The following is a 21778-nucleotide window of genomic DNA, read 5'->3' as shown; positions in this document are numbered from 1 at the left end:
GACACCTAACTGGGGGGTCCCCTGGAAGGGCAACCAGTATGTTTAACCACAGAACCATCTCCAGTTGCCTTTCATATGTATTTTCTAAATGAAACATCGTGGTCAGTAAACGTGCCATTGTTTTAAAGGACAATGTGGCTGTGACATCTGTCACCCCATTGGTTGCTAGGGGAGGTCCTTCTGATGTCCTCCCCCATGTGTGTCCCCTGAAGCCTCCTGCTGGGCTGAAGAGGAGGACCAGTGTTTGCTCAAGTACAAACACTGTACAAGCAACTGTAGTTCCCTAGAACCTCCAAACAAGCTCTCAAGGTCTATGTGTAGGAAAACGTGGTGGCTAAGCTTCCAGGGCTCCAGGAACACCCAAACAAGCCACGTGACAGTCTGCCTTTCTGTCTTAAGGAAGTTCACAGCTAGAGTCAGGAAAGCAACCGATGGGTAGGCCTTCTCGTGGGTCCTGCCGTAAACTGTCGGAAGACAGAGATTCCTCCTTTTGTTATTGCTCTTGAAGCAGGGGCTCGCTACACAGCCCAGGGTGTCCTGCAGCTCATGGTGTAGCCCAGGTTGGCCTGAGCTCACCTAGATCCATTTGCCTATGGTTCTCAAGTGCTGGGATCAAAGGTGTTGGCCACAAAGCTGAAAAGATCCCTCCTTTGGGCTACGCATTTTTCTTGTAGACTTTGCCAAGGCGGGAAGCTCAGAGGCAGATTCCTGCTACCAAACGGCCTCCTGCATTGACTATCAAGTTGCTGTCCCTCAGGGCTGGGGGAGTACAGCCACTGCCTCTCACCCCAACCCAAACTGTAGATGAACTTGGGGACTGCAAAAACTCCCTTCTTCGACCCCTCCCCAAGAACAGCATTGCAGAGAACGAGGCTCGCCAACAGCCGTGGTCTGTTCGCATCTCTCTCAAACAGAAACAGGTCGGCTACATCACACACGAGTTCAGTGACACAGTTCAGAGAGCGGAAAGGCTGTCGGCTGCTCGGGAAAACTTCCTTATGGGAAGAAACAACCCCCCCAACCTCGTGACTCTGGAAGACCTGGCGATTTACACCAGGTGGCTCGTGTGTCACCTGCACTCTCTCAGGACCGTTCACCACTACCTGAAGGTAGGAGGAACTGTGCTGCCGCTCCAGGCCTTCTGGGGAAGGGGGTGGGGAGGCACGGTGACCCCACACCTCCAGGTCTGGGATGTTCACTGCCCCATGGTCTACCTAGGAAGGACAAGAGCACGGTGGGTTGCTGGAGTCTGGGGAAACATTCTCTAGCAAACACTTTGCCAGTCTGGTTCTTATAAAAAATTTCCTCTCACCTTCTGCTTCCTCTCCACTCAGTTCTTGCCTCCCCTGGTTTTCTAGCAGTCTTCCGTTTAGACACATTTTGTTTTTGTTTTGAGACAGGGTTTCTCTGTGTAGCTTTGGCTGTCCTAGACTCTCATTGTAGACCATGCTGGCCTCGAGCTCACAGAGATCCGCCTGCCTCTGCCTCCCCGAGCACTGGGATTAAAGGTTTGCGCCACCACGCCCAGCTTGGACACACTGTGTTACTTGGCAGCATTTAGTATGGAAATCATATGTCAAGATACTTGTCCTAGGCCACTCGGCGAAGCCTTGGCCTTTGCTGAAAAGTAACAGGGTCCCGGGCTGGTGGGAAGAAGGGTGAGTAAGCTTCTACTACAATATGATAGGTTAACAGGGGCTGGAGAGATGGCTCAGCGGTTAAGAGCTTTGGCTGCTCTGTTCCAGAGGACCCGAGTTCAATTCCCAGCAACCACATGGTAGCTCACAACCATCTATACTGGGATCTGATGCCCTCTTCTGGCGTGCAGGTGTACATGCAGGTAGAGCCCTCATATATATAAAATAAGCAAATAAATCTTTTAAAGAATATGATGGGGTAAGAAAAGGGAGCTGGGATGGACATGGTCCTGCATCTATCTAATCCCAGCATCCATGCTGAGAGAGAGAATATTGACTCTAAGGCCAGCCTGGGCTCCACAGTGAGTTGCAGGTTAGCCCTAGCACGCAGTAAGAACTTGTCTCAGAAAATAGTAAGGACTAATAGTAAAATGAGTAGTAAGGTAGCTTTAGCACCTCGGTGGTGGAATTTGTACAGTAGCTTGAGCAGGGCCGGAAGTTCCGTCTCCAGCGCTGCCAGAGAAGGGGGTGAGTGTCAGGATAAAAAGAATAACGTGGCATTCCAGAAGCCTGGTGCTCCCCTGACTCCACGCCCTCTTCAGAGCCTGCCCGCCGCTGTGGTCCACACTCTTCTCACCCCTCAGTCACACGATAGTACAACGTGTGCCCTGCGCTCCCCGTGAGGAGGCCCCTTTCCCACTCATGGGCGTGACCCCAAGGGGCTGGCTGCAGGCGGAAGTGCTTCCGGGTCTCCCGGCTCCACCCTCTATCACCGGGCAGGTTTCTGAACTCCCACCCCTGTCTCCTGTCTGTCTCCATCACAAGAAGAGGCTGCAGCATCTGCAGACCGGGCTGACCTGCGCCATCTTGGTTGTGTCTCTCTAGGCTCTCCAGTATTTGCCCATCTCCAAGATGCTGCATCCAGCTGATAAGCCGGTCTCTGAACTTAGCGAGGTAAAAGAAAACGTCTGTGTCGCCGACCTTAACTCAGCATCTCCTGGTCCTGGGGAGGCCAGTGTTTCCGGTGAGAAGCTGGCCTTTACCAGGGTTAGAATGGAGAAAGGAAGGCTGTGATTGTGTGTGCATGGACTGCGTCTTAGTCGGGGTTTCTATCGCTGCCATGAAACACCATGACCAAAAAGCAAGCTGGGGAGGAAAGGGTTTATTCGGTTTATGCTTCCATACGGCTGTTCATCACTGGAAGGAAGTCAGGACAGGAACTCAAGCGGGCCAGGAACCTGGAGGCAGGAGCTGATGCGGAGGTCATGGAGGGGCGCTGGTTACTGGCTTGCTGCCCATGGCTCGCTCAGCCTGCTTTCCATAGAACCCAGGACCACCAGTCCAGGGATGGCACCACCCACCATGGCCTGAGCCTTCTCCCATCAACTACTAAGTAAGAAAATGTCTTCCAGCTATTTCTCACGGAGGCATTTTCTCAGTGGAGGTACCCTCCTTTCGGATAACCCCAGCTTGTGTCAGGATGATGTAAGGCTGGCTAGCACAGCCCCCTTTGTCCCATTACCTTCTTAGATGCCAAAAAGTTACATCTTTGTAATGAGCTGTAATTTAATATTAGTATTTCCTGACAGAAGACAATCGCTATGTTCCTGGGCCACTTTTGTCTCCGTTTTAATAACTAGCCGATTAAGAGGCGAGTGGACTGGTTCTAGATTTGTGTCTGGCATGGTCCTCCATGTCCCCCATTGGGCCTCAGTTTACTCATTGTCATACTCATCCTTTCAGATGAAATGATGTGTAAAACTCCATTCAGGTTTTGTTTTACACAACTGCTAGCGACTTTTGTGGTCAGGATCAAATTCACGGTCCCTCCGCCCTTACCTTTTTGTTAAAGCCACTGAGAAGCCTGATCGGGTTTCTGCTCTGAGTGCCCTTGAGTGATGCTCCCATTATATACAGACTATCCAGGAGCACCACCTGGACAGGCAGCTGACCCCAGCAGTGGGGAGGAAGGCTTCTCCATTTCTTCAAGAAGGCTGGTGTGAGTTAGCCAGGAAAAGCAAATGGCAGCGCTGGTTAATTTCTCACTGGCATAGTTCACTTGCCACAGGTAGGGCTGCCCCATTGGGACAGTCCCCAAGAGGTCTAGTCCCCAAGAGGTTTCTCCTGCGGGCTGTGAGATCGTGTGGCGTGCAACACCCCCAAAGAAAGCTGGGGCTGGAGATTGGGTGGCAAGAAAGCCAGGAAAGATGGAGACTTGCCATGGAGATAGCCGGGGGAGAGAGGAACGGCTCTCCACCAGCAGAGGGCGCGCTGTCAGCGCTCTCCCAGGCCTTCGGCTGTGTGTCCTGCGGCACTCACTGGTTTGCTTGCTCTTCTTGGTTTTGGGCATTTTCCAGGGCCCGGGAGAACAGATGCTGCGTCTCTCCTGCCTCAGCACGTGACGGACAGGGACGCGCTAAAACCCCAGCTGCGGCACCTCCTCTCCCATTTCCACGTCCCCTACGACTTGCAAAAGCTGAGGGACTCGGCCGAAGAGATGGAACTTTTTTCCTTGGTAAACAACGCACTCTGCACTCTTTCCGTAAACGCGAGTGGCTGGGAGAAAGTGTCGGCATTTGCTACCAAGCGCCTGGTTGGTTTGCAATGCGATCTGTCTCGTGTAGCACAGACTGGCCTCAAAGTAGCTGATTTGTGGAGGATGACCTTGACCTCCCTCCGCCTCCTGCCCCCATACTTCTGACACAAAGCTGTTTATTTTTTCCGTCCAGGCTTGTTTCTAGAGTAATAAGATACAACGTAATAAGCCATCTTCCTGCGACAAGGGCTTTCTTTCCCCCCCGAGCATAACAAGACCTTCTGATGATAATGAAGCCAGAGGCGGTTTACCTCCCCCCCCCCCCCCCCGTAAAATTTCAAGAAAAGGTAGGAGGATATGGCCTGAAGAAGATGTAAATGGACCCCAGGTTAGACAGACATGCCTGGCAGAGTTGGCCAGCCTCTATAGCCTGCTGAGCCTAAGAAGGGGTTGCGGTACTCTCTTTTGACATTTATTTTGCTTTTTGAGTGCAGTATTTCTGACATGCTAAATAAGGTTCTACCCAATAGGGCTCACGTGTGTTCTCATAGATGCAAACGGGGACAGTCCTGCCCTCCTCCCGCTGGAACTCCCTGCCGCGCTTTCACAGAGAGCCTCCTAGTATCGGGGAGCTGGGAGCTCACGAAAACATCAGCAGGGGTTTCAGCGAGAGACCTTGCTCCCTCAAGTTGTACGTTATTTGCAAGATTTAAAAAAAAAAAAAAAAGCAAAAACAGAAACAGAAAACTGAGCAGCTGGCTGACCTGAACAGGAGCAAATCTAATCTGGTGGTTTTGGATGACCTCGAGATGTGAAGCTGCCACTTTCTGTTAACAACGCCTCCCGCATTCTCCCCCCTCCCCCGTGCTGGGGGAGCAGCTGGCTTGGTCAGCGCTGACCTTGAAGGCCCGCCTGCCTTTGTTTTTACGGCAGCATCATTTACCGGGACTGTGCTTCTTGTCTGTAATGCACACTCTCTGAGCTCACTGAACCCAGTGTGATCTCATTCCTCTGGCGCCCTGTAAGGTGGAACTTTGTCTCTCCACCTCCTCTCCTTCCTCTGCCTCTTCTTCCTCTCCTTCCTCCCCTTCCTCTTTGCTGTCTCTTCCTCCTACTCCTTCCCCACTCCTCCTCCTGATGGTATTTTATGTACCCCAGTGTCCTAGTTAAAACAGTCCTGCTCTCGGCTGTGATGAAACACCATAGCCAAACTTGCAGAGCCAAACTTGCAGTGTTTGGCTTACACCTCCATCTCACACTCTGTTGAGGGAAGTCAAGGAACTCAAGCAGGGCAGGAACCCAGAGGCAGGAGCTGATGTAGAGGGGTGCTGTTTACTGGCTTGCTTCCCATGGCTTGCTTAGTCTGCTTTCTTATAGAACCCAGGACCATCTGCCAAGGGCTGGCACCACCAGCAATGCACTGAGCCCTCCCACACCAATCACTGTAAGCAAGGGTGCAGTGAGACTACTGAAATAGACCATTCCATGGGTAGACAGAAAGGTTTATTGGGGATTAAGCCATCAAAGCAATCTTTGGGGAAGGGGAGCTACTGAGGGAAGAGCAAAATGGTGGGAAAGCCAGTTTTGTTTTTTTTTTGTTTGTTTGTTTGTTTTTTTAAGGAAATAGGTAGCAGCCCGGGGTGGGGGTAGGGGGCAGTGGGAGCCAGAACAGCCTTGGAACTAGCATAAGGACTTTTGCTGGGAACTTTGTTCTGGAACAGGCTTATTTGAGTTCATCGGGATTGCCTCATTTCCAGAGTTAGCTGGCTGTAGGAGGCAGATGAGGGACGCTTCTGTTCAGAAGTGTGTTCCACAAGCTTCCTGAAGAATCCTGGGTTTAGGTTGCAGTCCTAAACCCAGTCAGAGTCCACCCTGAGCTGAGCCCAGACTGCCCTGCCATTTTTTTGGGCCCACGTTGGACCTGATAGTCACTAATTAGGAAAATGCCCAACAGACTTGCCAACAGCCAGATCTCGTGGAGGCAGTTACAGAACTCATGGTCCTCTTTTCAGTCTCCCAAGCACCGGGATTGCAGGTCTGTGCCTCCACACCCAGCCCTTTTGTCCTCTTGATGTAACCATTGACAAGAGAATGTGAGGCCCTGGGCACCTCAACAAGGAGCCTTGTTCCGAAGAATGGCTAACGACCTTTTCACGGCAAGCGTTCCTGGCTTTGCTTTTCTTAGAGCAATGTTGTGAGGAATGTCAGCTGTGCTCCCCGGATGGGCAGTCTCAGTCACATTCCTGTGCGTGCGTGCGTGTGTGTGTGTGTGTGTGTGTGTGTGTGTGTGCACGTGCGTGCACGCCTTCCCCAAGAGAAGGACAAATGTCTCTCAAGGCCTAATCCTATTCCTAAGAACTTAACCTCCCTATGGGCTGTTTCCTAGTCCCTTCACTGGGGGGTGGGGGAGGGTTTTAGGCTTTTCAACACACTGATTTTATGGAAACACAAATATTCAGAGGCCAGCAACCCCGTGCCCACCTAGGCCTGATCTGTGGCTACTTTCATACCACAATGGCAGCCCCGAATAGCTGTTATCTGCTAATGCCGAAACAGTAACTCCCTGACCCCTTAAGAAAGAGTCCACTGCCCACCCCTAGACTAGCGTGTCTCTCTCTCACACACACATCCTGCCACGACAGATGGGTCCGAGGCTGTGCCGTGCTTGTGACACACAGCTGTCGAGCACTTGAAACGCCATCAATGCACTCGGGAAGCGAAAAGCCCGCATCGATTTAATTTTAACTAACGTGTGATGTGGGATGACCAACCGCTCCCTGAGCGATTTCACATTGTTGTGTCACCGTCTCGGTGCACTCTGGCTGAGCACCCTCGGAGGAGAAAGGCGCTGGCGGTGGAAGTTAGCGATGGAGCCTCCGCCTGAAGGTGCAGGGTGACGGAGCGAGGCAGGTCCGGAAGCTCTGATAATGGTAGCGCCTGCATCCTTTTCACCAGCGGCATCACAGGCAGGCTGCCGAGGGCAGGATTTATTGAACACTAGAAGCTCCAGGTGGCTGGGTGATCAGGAAAACTAAATACGTTCCCAGAGGTGGGCAGTTGACTTCCTGCTTCTCTTTGGAGTCCAGCCCAGAATTGATGCAAGTGATGCGCTAACGCATTTCTGATCTTTGGCGCAGACACACACTCATCACATACTGGCCGTCACAGTAAACGGAGAGCACTCGTCACACAGAGGTGTCCACGTTAAGGACCGGCACAACAAAGACATCTTTGTGAGTCAGTTTCCCTCCAGGACCACGTCAAAGATGGTGGCTGGAGAGGTGGTCCAGCAGTTAGGAGCCCTGGCTACTCTTCCAGAGGGCCTCACTTTGATTCCCAGCAGCCAGAACCATTTTATAACTCCTGTCCCGGAGGCTCTGACCCCTTCTTCTGGCCTCCTAGGGCACTGAACACACATGGCACACAGTCATTCATGCAGGCAAAATACCCACGCACATAAAATCAAACCTAAAAGATAAAAATGTTAGAGAGGGAGAATGAATGAATGAACAAACCAGTGGCTGTTTTAGAGATCCAAGACATTTTCCTTTGGGCTCCCCTTCTTTCCTCCTCTTCTTCTTTCTCCTCCTTTTTTTTCCCCTTTGTATGTGTACACGTGTGCCTGCATGTGGGGTGACATGCATTTATTTGTCTGTGGTGCAGGCCTGTGCACACGTGTGTGCAGGCCAGAGGAAGAGTTGGTATTTTGATCTGTTACTCCCTGCCTTATTCCTTGAGACTCGGCCACCCGCTGAACTTGGGCTGGTGGCCAGTGAGATTCAGTGACCCTCTTACTTCCAGTGACGTGGCTACATGCACATGTAGTCACAGCTGTTGTTTTTGTTTGTTTTGGTTTTTTTTTGTTTTTTTTAAACCTAGGTGTTGGACTCCAAACTCAGGTCCTCGTGCTTGGGCAGCAAATCTTCCCTCCTCCTCCTCTTCTTCCAAGCAAATCTTCCCCTCTCTCTCCTCCCTCCCCTTCTCCTTTTAATTTTTATTAGCATTTAAGAGAAAAACCCCAGAGCAGACAAGCTATCAATCTCAGCAGCTGCCCAAGAAGAAAGATAGAGAAAAGAAAGAAAAAGCCATAATGTTGAGTTAGGCACAGAGGTCAGTTGTGTGGCAGGCAGCCATCCACATGGCCAGGAGGAGAGTTTGAGAGAGAGAGAGAGAGAGAGAGAGAGAGAGAGAGAGAGCATGCTTAAAGCAGACAATGAAAGAAGAAGGTGTCTGGAAACGCAGGCACCTTCTGTAGCCCCGTGACTGTAGCTCCCGCCCCTCTCTAGGTTTCTCAGCACTTCCAAAGCATCTTCCTGGAGCAACAGAGGATGTGGACGTTCCCAGACTACGAAGCCTGGAGAGCCAAAGTGCAGACGATGGCTTTGCCGGGACCTGCTGCCACCCTGAGAAAGAGAGCCAGCTGGAGTCCCTTTGTGAAGGTAAGGAGGCCACAGGGACGGTCACCCGCCGGGAAGTCCGCAATGCCAAAAACCTATCCTCCAACTGAGCAGGCACCCTGGCAACAGGACTTTCTGGTCCCTGCTCCTCCCTTCCTTAGCACCCTGAGCAAATTGTCCTCAAGAGCTGAGAAAAGCCCTCAGCCTGTGCTGTGGGCCCTCCACGCTCTCCTGCCTCAGCTCTTTGCTGAAGGATTTCTTCAAAAACACCGGAGCTGGAAGTTCCCCCAACACCTGAAACCCACTCTGCAGATCTGAATGTCCTTCTTTCATTTGCTTACTTTTTTTTTTACATGCTTGTTATAAAAGGGAGAATTTTCATATAGCCCGGACTGGCCTTATTCTCTCTACTATGTAGCCAAGGATGGCCTTGAGGTGTGGCCCTCCTGGCTCAGCTTCCTTGGTGCTGGGATTACAGGTATGTCCCACCATGCTTTGCTAAAACTTAACACACACACACACACACACACACACACACACCAGTTTTGAGAGGCCTTACTCCGTAGACCAAGCTGGTCTCGAACCCATGGCGATCTTCCTGCCTTGGTCTCTCAAGTGCTGGGAGTTACTGGGGTGTGCTACTGTGCCAGGCTCCACTTTGACTCTTAATGATTTCGTACGTGCGACAAAGAACAAAGCCAGAAATAGAAGTGATTTGTGTCAAGCCAACACTGGAGTGTAAACTGTTGTTGATATTCACCGCGTTAGGTCCTCATGGCTGAAGATGTGGGATTGGAGAACGATGCCTGCGCACCGGGATTAACGCCGGCGGCGGCAGCTGGTGTGAGCTATAGCCAGGTCTCATTAGCCAAGCAGACTGTGCCTGGAAAGAACCAGAAACACTGGTGTAGCGGAGCCAGAAACCCAAGGTTAGGCTCCTTGGTCAAAGAGTCATCTAATACAGAGCTTTGCCAGCTGTGGAAACTCATGCTAATCCCAGCGCCGAGGGGGGAACCTCTGCCCCCAGGTCAAGAGCAGCCTGGGCTACACAGTGAGTTCCAGGAACACAGTAGTTCCAGCTACAGGATGAGACCTTATTACATGAGAAGAAAGACAAAAACACACAAAAAACCCAGAGCCTTGTTTCGTTGTGTTGTTTAAAGATGCCATGTTTAATATGTATCATTGACTCGTAAACTCCCAAGTTCATGATCAGAAGTGCCAGAACTCCGTGTGAATGATGTCTGTCTAACATGTCTATCTGTCTTCTCCAGAGACTGTGTCACAGCATCCTAGGGTGGGACTTTACACATAGCCAGCATTTTAGGATTCTGTTCAAGGACTATTTTCACCAATAAAACAGGCAATGATCGTGGCTCTAAACAAAACACAATAGGGGCACTTGTTTCTAGTGTCCATAAGATGGAATGTTGACTTGTTCTGTCTTGGCTGGGAATATGACCACTGGCCAGGACCCTGTGCCTGTCTATGAGTGACCATTATTGACACTGGGGTCACAAATACATTTTTTTTAAGATTTTTAAAAAATTATTTATTATGTATACAATGTTGTGTCTGCATGTACACCTGCATGCCAGAAGAGGGCACCAGATCTCATTATAGATGGTTGTGAACCACCCTGTGGTTGCTGAGAATTGAACTCAGGACCTCTGGAAGAGCAACCAATGCTCTTAACCTCTGAACCATCTCGCCAGCCCCACAAATGCGTTTTAATGAGTAGGCAAGATTGAAAGTATAAAATCTTTGTTTGATAAGGCTTGATTATAATATTAAGGAAAGGAGTGTGTGTGTACATGCACGCATGAGCCTTCATATGACTGCAGGCCTTCAATGAACACTGTAGGCCAGAAGAGAGCGTCAGATCCCCCCGGAACTTGAGCTATAGGCAGTTGTAAGTTGCATGCTGGGAACCATGCTCTACAAGAAAAGTCTGATGTGATTTGTGGCTGTTGTTCATTCAGGCTGCTTTGACAAAGCACAGTGAACCAGGTAGCCAGTAAGCAGAGTAACTTCGCTTTGTACGTTTCTGAAGGCGAGTAGGTCTGCCTGCCGACACGGCTGGGATCTAACGAGGACACTTCCAGGCTACAGACAGCTGACTCTTCTTTGCCTTAATTCCCTTCCGTGGCAGGAGAGACACACGGGGGCCTCGGACCTCCTCTGAGGGGCTGATCACTGGGTTCTACCTTCACGAACGTATCCCCTCCACAGGCTCGCTTGCTCATAGCATCACATTGCGGGTGGGTTTCAATGTGAACCTTGGAGATACAGCCCACTCCGATAAGTGGGCTGAAGAAAGGAAAGGTACCGAAGCCGTTCTCTGTCTGGGGCTTGGGTTCAGGCAGGCAGTGTATGAGGTACCCGGACAGAACAGTCAGGAGGGTCCAACCTTTGGCCCCTAAAAGCTGGCATTGTCATCTACAGAGTTTGTGCTTGGGAACCGTATAGCTGAGGATATATGGTTTCACACAGGTCGATCGCTTTCTCCATGGCTGCGTCCAAAGCTCTTCTTAGCTGTGGGTGGCCACAGGTAGCCCGAATACAGAAAGCTGAGTGTGTGCATTTGGGCTGAGATATGAACCTGAGAATTATCAACATGTTGACGGCGTAACAACCACAGAGCTAAGTTTAGAGAGATGGTTTCTTAATGGGAAAGGTGACGTTTTAACTCTGGAGTCCTCACCGCTCTGCGGTGACCACCCCCTCTACTCCGTCACTGCCATGTACCCGGTGCTGGTGGCACTAGGTTCCCTCCTGTTTGAGGGCCTTGCGGAATACTCCAGATGGGATTTCTGTGCGGCTCCTTCCACAGCTCTGTGAGCACTGTAGACCCTTCCCAAGGCCTCATGCGCCCCAGCAAACCTTCAAGCAGGGCCACCGGATCCCCTCCAGCAGGGCCTCAGCTCTTCTTCTGCGTGGCTTTTGTGAATGTGTCCATCCCTTAGGTCAAGCCAAAATGTGATCCTTGGCAGAAGAAGATGTTGACCAGACTCAAAGAACGGGGAAGAATAGATGAACTAATGCGACTCCAGTCAAAGTTTCTGAAGGTGAGGAAACAGCCTGTTCTATTAGAGGCTTGCTAAATGTCATCCTCAAAAAGTGACTTTTTTTTCTCTTTAATAAAACAAACTCAAACAACAACCCATTGACGTGGTTCATCATAAAGACTTGATTTTTTTTTAGCCTTTTTTTTCTTTAAAATTTTAAGAGTTTAGTTTTGTATGTATGGATGTTTTGCTTGCATGACGTCTGTGTACCATATCATGCCTGATGCCATGGAGGCCAGAAGAGGCTCTTGGGTCCCCTAGGACTGGAGTTATAGACAGTTGGGAGCCATCTGGTAGGCACTGGGAATTCAATCTGGGTCCTCTGGAAGAGACACCTGTGCTCTTCACCTCAGAGCCGTCTCTCTGACCTCTTATTTCGAATTTTCTCATCTAATCAGCAAACTTTAAAAATCCAGCTAGCTTTCGGGAGAGAATAAAAATTGTCAGCTCTCCACGTCTGGCAGTAAATGCACACCTTTAATCCCAGAACTCAGGAAGCAAAGGCAAATGGATCTCTGTGAGTTTGAGGCCAGCCTGGTCCACATAGAGAGTTCCAGGCCAGCCAGGGTGACACAGTAAAATTCTGTCTTAAAAAAGAAAAAAAAAAAAACTGTCAAAAAGAGCTGTGTCTTTGCCTCAGTGCTGAGCGGTGTGCGGTATTACTGTAAGGGGGTAGCCTCCTTAAACTTGAACTTCCTCATCGTTGAAACAAGAAGGTTGGGTCAGGTCACTCCCCGGGAAAGCTACTGTCTTCGCTGTTCTGTTCATTAGCGGTGAATGTGGTCACCTTGCTGGGCGATGGGTCTCCAGGACATTCCGGTCTTGCAGCAGTGATGCTGCCCGCATCGGACAGTTCCCAGCATCCCTCCCTCCCAGCCCTGCGCACAACCGCCCCACTTCCTCTTCTGATGAATTTGGCTCTTTAGAAACCTCAGCTGAGGTTCTGGTCATGCGTTAGCTGAGGTTCTGGTCATGCGTTGCTTAACCTTTTCGTGACTGGCTTACTTCAGTTAGCACAGTGTCTTCGAGCGGCATCCAGGCTGGAAAATCTGTCAGAAATGTCTTCTCTTTCAAAGCCAAATAGTAATCCCTTGTAAGTGTATCCTAAGGCCTATTCATCCACCTGTTGATAGGCCCCATTTGGCCGCCACCTTCTCTGTCTCCTGCAGCTTCCTAACAGATGACGGATTTGCACCCAGAGCTGATGGGGGTTTCTCTTTTCACTGGTGCAACACTTGTGAGGATGCTATCTGGTAATGTCTTACTGGCCGCCTCTGAATTTTAGATAAACTGGCATGTGTATCTGAATTAATATGGTGTCAAGCAGTTGGGTAATCATAATGTTTAACTTAATTAAATTCTTCAGCATGGCATCTCGTGTATTCTAGTCTGGCCTCAAACTCACTTACATAGCTAAGGATGACCCTAAACTTGTGATCGTCTGGCAAACCTCTAAAGTCCTGGGATTACAGGCACGCACCAGCCACAGTAGGGTCATGTGCTGCTGGAGATGGAACCTACATACCAGACAGCACTGTCCGAGGCTGTGTCCTCAGCCCTAATGTGTTTGTTAGGATGAAGTGTCACTTCAGGCTCCTTCCAGAGTCTTTCGGGAGAAAAGGGGCCCAGGGGCCAGTGAGCTGGCTCCCTAGGTAGGGGCACTTGCTTCTAAGCCTGACAGCTTGAGTTTGATTCCCTGGGTCCACATGATGAAAGGAGAGAACCGACTCTCAGTTGTCCTCTGACCTGCACATACGTGCTGTGATACTCTCTCACTCACACACACACATGCATGGATGGATGAATGAATGAATGAATGAGCACATGCATTTAAAAATAAGAAACAAGGGGCCTTCTTGTGTCTAGTAACCATCTCTTCTCCCTGCCCAAGGTTTCTGACCCTGTGCAAGTCATGCAAGGGCTCCAGGATCACGCTGCAAAGACAGTGAATGTGGCTCCTCATCACCCGCCATTCACGATTTCTCAGGCCCTGCATCCGGACACCTATGACCACGTCTGGCAGAATATTTACAGCAACCCCAAGTTCTACCAGGTAGTACACAACACATAGTCCATTTGCCTTTGCCTTTAGCCTTCGATCCCTTTGGCCCCGTGTGTCACCTTGAGTAACTCACCCTCTGCCTCCAAGCTCTGTTATCTACGCAGGCGAATCATCACAATAAGGGAGAAACGATGCTAGTCAGGGACAGGAGCATACAGATGCACGCTGGATCTCCCTGTTCTGCCACAGACCCCCACCAGCAAGGCTGCAAGTCCTGTGCCGACGAGAGCCGAGTGCCCAGCCAGTGGAAGCCCGTGTGCTGTTGGTGGGATTGTTTGACAGCACGGGCTGCAGCTCCCGAGGAGGGAAACCAAAGGAGAGTTAACACAAACAGTGGAAGAGCCAGCGGGAGGGGGGTGCAGAGGAGATAGCATATATGGGGAGAAGCAGACTCGTGTGAAGGTACAGTAGAGAGAGGCTGCCCTTTTGATGCAGAGGGCCAGACAAGTGATGAGAGCGCCTACACGCCAGACCAAAGAGCGCTGTGTCCCACCCCTAAGGAGAGTGGTATGTGCAGAAAGGTATTCTAGGAGGATTTATATGGCAGCAGAGTGTGCATTAGACAGAAGATGGAAGAAATCTAACCCAGGGAAGCCAGTCAGGTGGCTGTCGTCTGAGAAAGGCATGAAGCTGAACCAGGAGAGGAAGTTTCCACACAGTGTGAGCAGCCATTTGCCCCCACCCCGGTGCCATACGCTTTTGAAACTGGAATTGACTATTATTTGTTTGTGACCTGTTAGCTTACTTAGGATGGGAAACTTACCGGATTGTTTTCATAGTCTGAAAGGAAAGGGTGCTACAGAATAGACATGGAAGGAAGGAAATGGGAAATGGGGGAGCTTGGGGGAGCCAGAGGGAAGGGCATGAAGAAACAGGGCAGAGGGGAGAACTTAAGAAAGGGAGCGTGGTGTAAGAGGAGTCTTGCAGGAGTAAAAGGTTAGGATGCGGGCACCTGTCCCCTGCTGGGGACCCAGGCAGGTGTTTGTCCGCATTCTCGGGAGAAGGTGGAGGCTTCTGAGGAGCTCTGTGGTGAGACCTGCAAGGCCATCAGAGAAACTCATGTAGCTCACAGACCGCAGAGCTCCTTTCATCTAAGTCTACTGCTTTAACTTCTGAAGAGAATTGTAGAGTGATGAAAGATTGTAGAAAGTCAAAGAGATGGGGGAGTTGGGAATGCTCATCCCAGTCATCCCAGGCCAGAAAAAGGGGGATCTCAAGGGTTCTAGTGAGTTCTAGACTGCCTGGAGGCAGCACAGATCTCCTGGCTTCCCAGAGTCCACCATGGAACATTTGACTATCAGTATGCCCTCTTTCCTCAGCTGGCATCTCATCTGAGGGCTGCCGCTGCCATTTCACTGTGGCATGTCACCGTCAAGAGCAGCGTAGGGCAATAAGGGGACATTGAAAGTATCTGAGACTTCTGCCTCCTCAACCAGACTGACAGGACAGAGGGCAGGGAGGGCAGAACAGACAGGACAGTCGGCGCTGGGTATCTCTGAGCTGTTTGGGTGTTGGACAGTTTACCTCAGAGGCTGATCAATCACTCTAAACCTGGGATTTCAGATATTAACGTCTGAGGGCTTAGGTGTGGTGTTACACTCCTGTAATCCTAGCATTTGGGAGACGGAGGCAGGAAAAGCAAGGTTTCGACATCCTCTGCTACATCAAAAGTTCAAAGCTGCCCTGGTACATTGCAAGTTCAAAGCTGACCTGGCTCATGAGATGTTTCAAAATAAAAAGAGGGGAAAAAAAGGGAAGGAAGGAAGGAAGGAAAGGAAAAGAAAAAGAAAAACAGAAAATCTTAAGCTCATAATAAAAAATTTATTTTCTCACTGGCTGAGAAAGCAGAGGGAGTCTTAGGGGCCTAATGGTTTAAAGGAGGAAATAAGAACAAGGGAGGGACAGAGAGAGGGGATGGAATTAGATGTTTGAAAGTATCATGGAAAATATATTGTTTCCATACTTTTAAACATATATATGTGTGTGTGTGTATATATATATATATATACATATTTATGAAATATACATGAGCTCTGAGGGATCACCCAGCTCCATCTAGTGAAGGGTATTGTGTGTGAGCTAAGACCTGAGGGATGAGGAAGAGCCAGCCGTACACACACACACACACACACACACACACACACCACCCGGAAAAGAACGTTCCGAGAAGGCGGGAAGACAACACTGCTTTAGAAGAGAAATTCTGAGTCAGCAACCAAGATGTTTTTTTTAGCTGACTTTTCCCATGAGTCATAACTTGTGACCTCTCCAGTATTTGTCACTTTACACAGGACCTCGGCCCCCATGGATTCCCTACCATTCTGGATGCTGAGCGCCAGGCAGGTGGAAATCAGCTTTGCACAAAGAGCCTCTGGGAGGAGTGCTGGGCTGCAAGCACGGATCTGAGGCTCGGGTGCAGTTTGGCAGGCACGCAGCCATGAAACAAACGCCTTTTAGCATCTGTGTGTGGCTTAGCACCCTGACTCTGAAGCTGGCAGGTGGCAGCGAGGAACCACGGCAAAAAGTCTTTCTCAAGGACATGCTGCATAGAAGAAGGCAGAGCTCAGCCGTGAGAGAGCACAATCATTAGTTAACTGCATTTGCAAAGTCGGAGGGGAACTGTTCATTGGTAAAGCCTTCCTTAAGGGTTTCACTTTTTAATAAAACGATTGTTTAGTTACAGTTGGAGGCTCACAGGAGAGTTACAGAGGGGCCTCCTGCCACTGGCATCTTACATTAGTCAGGCGCAGGCAGATTTCACCCACTCTTCCTGTGGATGTCCGTCTTTGCTCCGACCTTCCTACCAGGGCCCCCATTTGAGTTTACACGTGCCTGCCAGGTCTCATCCAGCTTTTCATGGCTTCCCAGTCTTTCCCTGTCTTACCATGACCTTGGCAGCCTTCGGGAGTTCTGGCCAGGCAGATTTGACACAGGTACTGAGGACTGAACCTGTATTTTCATGTTTGCCCAGCAAGCCTTTGCTGCCTGAGCCATCTCCCTAGCCTCTCTGCTGTTCTTTTTAATAAAAAAAAGTGTGACTTTCTATCATGCTGCTAGTCTAGTATGCTGCAGCCGGGAAGAGTACAGGCTCGGCAGTCAAAGGACCCTTCACATACAGTCTTGGGCACTGCATCCGTTAAACTTAAGTTGTAAACTAGAATGGCAAGGGATCAACCGAGTGGGAAATTATACCTCCTCCCCCTGGACTGAAGATCTGGATGTAGGTAGGAAGCCCAGAGCTGGCTGGCGACTCGGCTCCACAGAGTCCTTGGGCAGCTCTGTTTGTCCTGAAGTATCAATGACTGTGGCCACTATAGCTGGGATCACATGGCCTGAAATGGAGCCCTAGCTGTCATGTCCCTGTTCTGAGGAGAAGGGTAGAGAATTGGGGTGGGGAACCTACTTCTTTGGTGTGTTCCCCAAAGCTGCAACATGGTTGGCATTTTGACCCGCTCTCTTCCGTTTCCCCATTCCATATGAGGCTACCCTGACCGGTGTAGGGAAGGCTTGGAAATGCCTCTGAGTTCATCTGAGTGGCCAAGTGCCAGGATGAGAATATTCAGTTGCTGAAGTGAAAGAAGAAAATGGCCATTTGGAACACTCACAAGCTCCTGTATTAAAAACCTGCTTCAATCCTGTGGACCAGACACTAGAAAACACATAGCCCCGACGGGCTCCCACCTCAGCCTCTGCCGCTCGGTCACCATGAAAGAGTGTACTTGGGGAGACTAGGCTGTGTGCCTAGGGACCCAAGGGAGGGCAATTAAGAGTCTGCTCAGAGGCCCGAGGGCAGACCACAGATAGCACCGCCCCCATCGTTGTCCCTGGGTTCCCAGGTAAATGACAAAACCCTTGTGAGTACCAGGAAAGATGAGCGTGCAAGATACACACTCATTAAACTCACCAGTCCAGCTAGTCGGAGGGCCCCACTTTCAAGAAGAGACGCTGTCTGAAAAAGCAGCAGGGTGGGAGAGAAGTGAATGAAGGAGAGAGAGAAAAAGAGAGAGCGAGGGAGAGTGAGACTCAAGGGTCCAAGCATGTAAGTGTTCTCAAAAAAAGTTTTATCAATTTTTTTTTCTGTAAAGTGGATCATGAAAAAGACAAGGAAGGGAGTGGCTGTTCTATAAAAGCTGGAAATAAAACAAAGATTCAGCCCGCATTTGTTGTAGAAATCTAGATTTTCACATGCTGGTTAGGATTAAAACACTTTTACTAACACATCTAATATGATTTGGCTCATGGCATCTACTTCTCGGACGACCTGTGATTTTGTCAGTATCATAAATGCTCACATAACTGAACAAATACCATTTTTTTGAAAGGCTGAAGATTCGAAGGATGACAGCCTTTCAGTGGAACCAAGAGACGATGACCTGGCAAAAACACATCTCAGCCAAAGTTCTGATGGCTCTCTTCAGCAGAAAACAGCGACAGGGTAATTCAATCTTGGTTTTGGTGATTCGTGGAAATGAATTTAAAACCGTGAGAAAACCCGAGTGAGTGACGTGTGGCTTACATGTTACTTCAAAGACATCTGAAGTCAGAACACAAGCAGAACCATTAACCCGGGCCAGAGATCTGAATTCTTCTTTCTCTCCGGGACTGGGTCTCTCAAATGGGTAACTTCTCAGTGAATTAGTTTTTTATATTTGTGCAGGCGGAGCAATCTTTTTCCTTCCAGGGCATTTCTGAAAACTCTCTTCCGTTCCGTCTCCCGCCCCACGGGATGTGCGGATTTTCTGAACTGCTCTGCGATGGGAGGCGCTCACTCTTTTTCTCCTGTGTGCTGAAGGTACAGCTATGCTGTGGCCCTACAGCTGCTGGGCCTGAGTGATGGGACCGAGCCTGACGGGAATCCTGTCCTGATGAGAGGGGCCTACTTATCCTTCCTCTGCTTGCGCCACCTGCGCATCCGGGACTTACAGGTGGGGAACGCTTACACACCCAGCTTCACCCATTGGGGATGTCTGAGTGTCCGCAACAGGGCCGGTCCCACCTGGATTGTGTGTCTGTCCTTAAGAACCCCAGCAAGTTCTGCTCTGTAGGGCGGGGCAAGGCGAAGGGCAGTGTCTGATTCTGCTTTTTCTCTGTTCCAGCGCATCTGTTTGGGAGTTCTTAACTTCTTCAGATCTGTTGAGCGATCCTTGACAATTAACACTGCAGGCCTTACCTTGGTTTCGGGGAACCTGGTCCCCACCGCAGAAGATAGTTCCTGGGTAAATATGGCAAAAGGAGGCTTGGGTACCTTGCAAGGCCTAGGAGCTCACCACTATGTCCACGGGACTCCTGCTGAGCACAAGGTGAGCTATTCGGCTGAGTTTTTTTTCCCTCATGAGTGGCGTCTTCCAGACCGTGTTTTTTTCTTAGCACTGACAATCAGTTAAACCCGGTGAGCTTAACAGGTAGAAAGTCAGGCTAAGCAAAATGAACCTGATTCAGAATACACATTCACAAGTGGGGGCTGAGGGATGGGGAGCAAGAGAGGCCAATGAGAGGTGCATAAAAAAATGCCCAAAGCACGCTGCATACATATACAAAGATCACAGCAAACCCCATTATTTTGTACAGTTAGTGTATGCTGATAAAAATGTAGCAATTGGAGCTACAGCAAAACTGGGGACCAGAGCTGATCGTGGCGACTGTGATGTAATCATGTCGCGAGGGAAGCTGAGCTGGGGGAGCTTGAGTTTGAGACCCTGTCTCTTAGATAAGCAAACAAACAAGGCCTGGCAGTGCCCACCAGAGGACAGGAAGCAGCCGGAGAGGAGAGCGTCTCTCCAGCCACAGCAGGAAGGAAAGGGTTGGAGCGCTGGGAATAGAATGACAGGGTCCTTCCCTGTCCTGGCCCGGGCCTCACATGTTCTCACAAGATCCTACAGGACTCTCTCTCTCTCTCTGACCATGTGCCAAGTACCTTTTAGTCCCCTCTTTGATTTCAAGCCTTTTAAAAAAGATACTAGATTAAGCCAAATGTGGTGGTGCATGACTATAACCCCAGTACTCAGGCCCAGGTAGAAATATCTGGAATTCAAGATCATCTTCAGCCACAAAGCTGAGGGCCAGCCCTGGCCACATGAGACTCTCATACTAACTTAAGCCTGGCATAGTGTTTCACACACAGCTATAACACTAGTACTCCAGAGCTGAGGCCCTGGGGTCATGAGTTTGAGCCCATCCTGGAACCATCTCAGAATGAAGAATGTCAAGGCCAGCAAGATGGCTCGCTGTGTAAAGGCGCTTGCCTTCAAGACAGATGATCTCAGTATAACTCCCTAGAACCAACACGGTGGAAGGAGAGAACTGACTCCTGTAAATTGACCTCTGACCTCCGTACATGTGATGTGTATATGTGCATTTGCACGCATGCAATAAGTATGTGTCTTTAAAATGAATTGAAGATTTTAAGGAACGTGGCATTAGATTGACAAATGTAAAAAAAAAATACTTATTTAGCTTTGAACAAGTCATATTCTGAACAGTGGCCCCTGACATACACCTGCTGTGTCTGTAAGACAGGAAATTTTACTCTTAAATGCGGCTCCTGGGTAGAGTATAGACAGCTCTCTGTGGGCAGGAGAAGCACAATGAGAGCTATGTATATAATTTAAATTTTCCTTGTAGCTACATTAAAAACCTGCAAAAAAAGCATGTGAAATTGATTTTCATACAACCCACATAACCCCATGTGCAAGGTACATTATTCTCACATGTAATCAGTATTAAAAAAAATCCATGGTGAAATAGTGCACATACTTTTTTCTGACTTCTTTAGAATCTGATGCACATTATCTACAGAAAGCGTGTTGGCTTTAGGCCGCCATATTGAACAGTGCTGCTCTGGATATTGGGGAGTATTTTCTTTTCCTTGCACAGTCACTTAGAGCCCTTCCACTCAATATCCGGGACAGCGTTCTCCTTCCCCCTCCTCCTTTCTCAAGTTCTTTTCCCTCCACACTCAGACTTCCGCTCTGCTCACCTCACGCCTCAGGTTCTTGACTCCCTTGAGCTGTCACAGAGAGATGGCTAACTCCTTAATGGGCCTTTGGAGGCCACTCTCTTCAGACACCTGCGTGCCACACATGCATCTTTCTCTTTCCCGTATTGCTCCTATCACAGTCATGACGATAGATACTGTGCCAGCATAGTTTTAAAACACCGTCCTTACCAAAAGCCTGTCTCTCATTCAGTTTGTTCTATGTTGGGGTGAGGAAGAGAAGTGAAGAGGGAAAAGGGAGACAGATAGCATCTTCCCCCACTGACTGCAGATGACTGGCTTGGGGCTTTGCAGTACGGCATTTCTGGTGTCTCACAAATGACAGGCATGGCATCACGCTGAAAAACTGCTACTGCTACAGTGTGAGACACACCAGTCAGCACCTACCTTCTACTAGGGTCTTTAGTGAGACAAGTATTTACATTAGGATATCTAGCCCTGCAGGGTGGGGAGAAGGGGTGCAGATGCCAGTCTGCTGTGATGATCCCATCTAGTTTACTGGCCATGGGTGAAGCACCCAAGATGGAGGCTTCTTCCACAGCACACTCCTTTCCGCCCTCGTTTTGATTCCCACAAGGAAAATCTTGGGCTAATGTTAATGACTGTTTACCCAACAACAGTGCTAGCAAAAAGGAGTCATTTCTGGCCTACCACAGCTACCTCTACTTTATGGCCACCACTTTACACGCCTACTTAACATGGCAGGGTAGGAGGAACCCCTGCGGGGGAGTGCAGGCTTCTGGTGGCTCCTCAGTCATGGGAGCCTGACAGGGCGTAGTGAGTTCAGGGGGTGTTGGTGGTTGGTGGGTTGGCAGCAGAAGGCTGTCAGGAGGAAGTGGTATGAGGTGAGGGCTCTAGGAAGAGGGAGCTAGACCACAAGGGGCTAGGCTCTCCTTAGATGTGGGACCCATCCCTAAGGTAGTAGGAAATGGAGAATTTTAACAAGGAGACTGTCTTCCTTGTTGCTTTGTAAGTTTCCCAGGGTCTTAGCCAAATGTAATCATGCTTGCTATTTCGCTGGAAGTCCTTGCTGAGTTTCCTATTCCTTACAAGATGAAGCCCAGGCTTCTCGGTGACATTTGCC

The 21778-nt window shown here is 49.7% G+C and overlaps 1 protein-coding gene across 1 annotated transcript in view; it reads left to right on the top strand.

Annotated features, from left to right (window-relative positions):
• The window catches only part of LOC110555438 (uncharacterized), a 164046-nt gene that overhangs the window by 30553 nt on the left and 111715 nt on the right, over positions 1-21778 (top strand). The window contains exons 6-14 of the mRNA XM_060373513.1: positions 915-1109; positions 2523-2661; positions 3995-4152; positions 8460-8612; positions 11537-11638; positions 13530-13691; positions 18023-18135; positions 18493-18625; positions 18797-19000. Of these exons, the coding sequence (XP_060229496.1) occupies positions 915-1109; positions 2523-2661; positions 3995-4152; positions 8460-8612; positions 11537-11638; positions 13530-13691; positions 18023-18135; positions 18493-18625; positions 18797-19000 (1359 nt within the window). The remainder of the gene's footprint in view (positions 1-914; positions 1110-2522; positions 2662-3994; positions 4153-8459; positions 8613-11536; positions 11639-13529; positions 13692-18022; positions 18136-18492; positions 18626-18796; positions 19001-21778) is intronic.

The sequence above is a fragment of the Meriones unguiculatus genome, chromosome 20 (assembly GCF_030254825.1).
Source record: "Meriones unguiculatus strain TT.TT164.6M chromosome 20, Bangor_MerUng_6.1, whole genome shotgun sequence".
In the NCBI taxonomy this organism is placed as follows: Eukaryota; Metazoa; Chordata; class Mammalia; order Rodentia; family Muridae; genus Meriones; species Meriones unguiculatus.
Note: the sequence above shows the minus strand (reverse complement) of the source record. Positions and strands in the feature narration are given on the sequence as shown.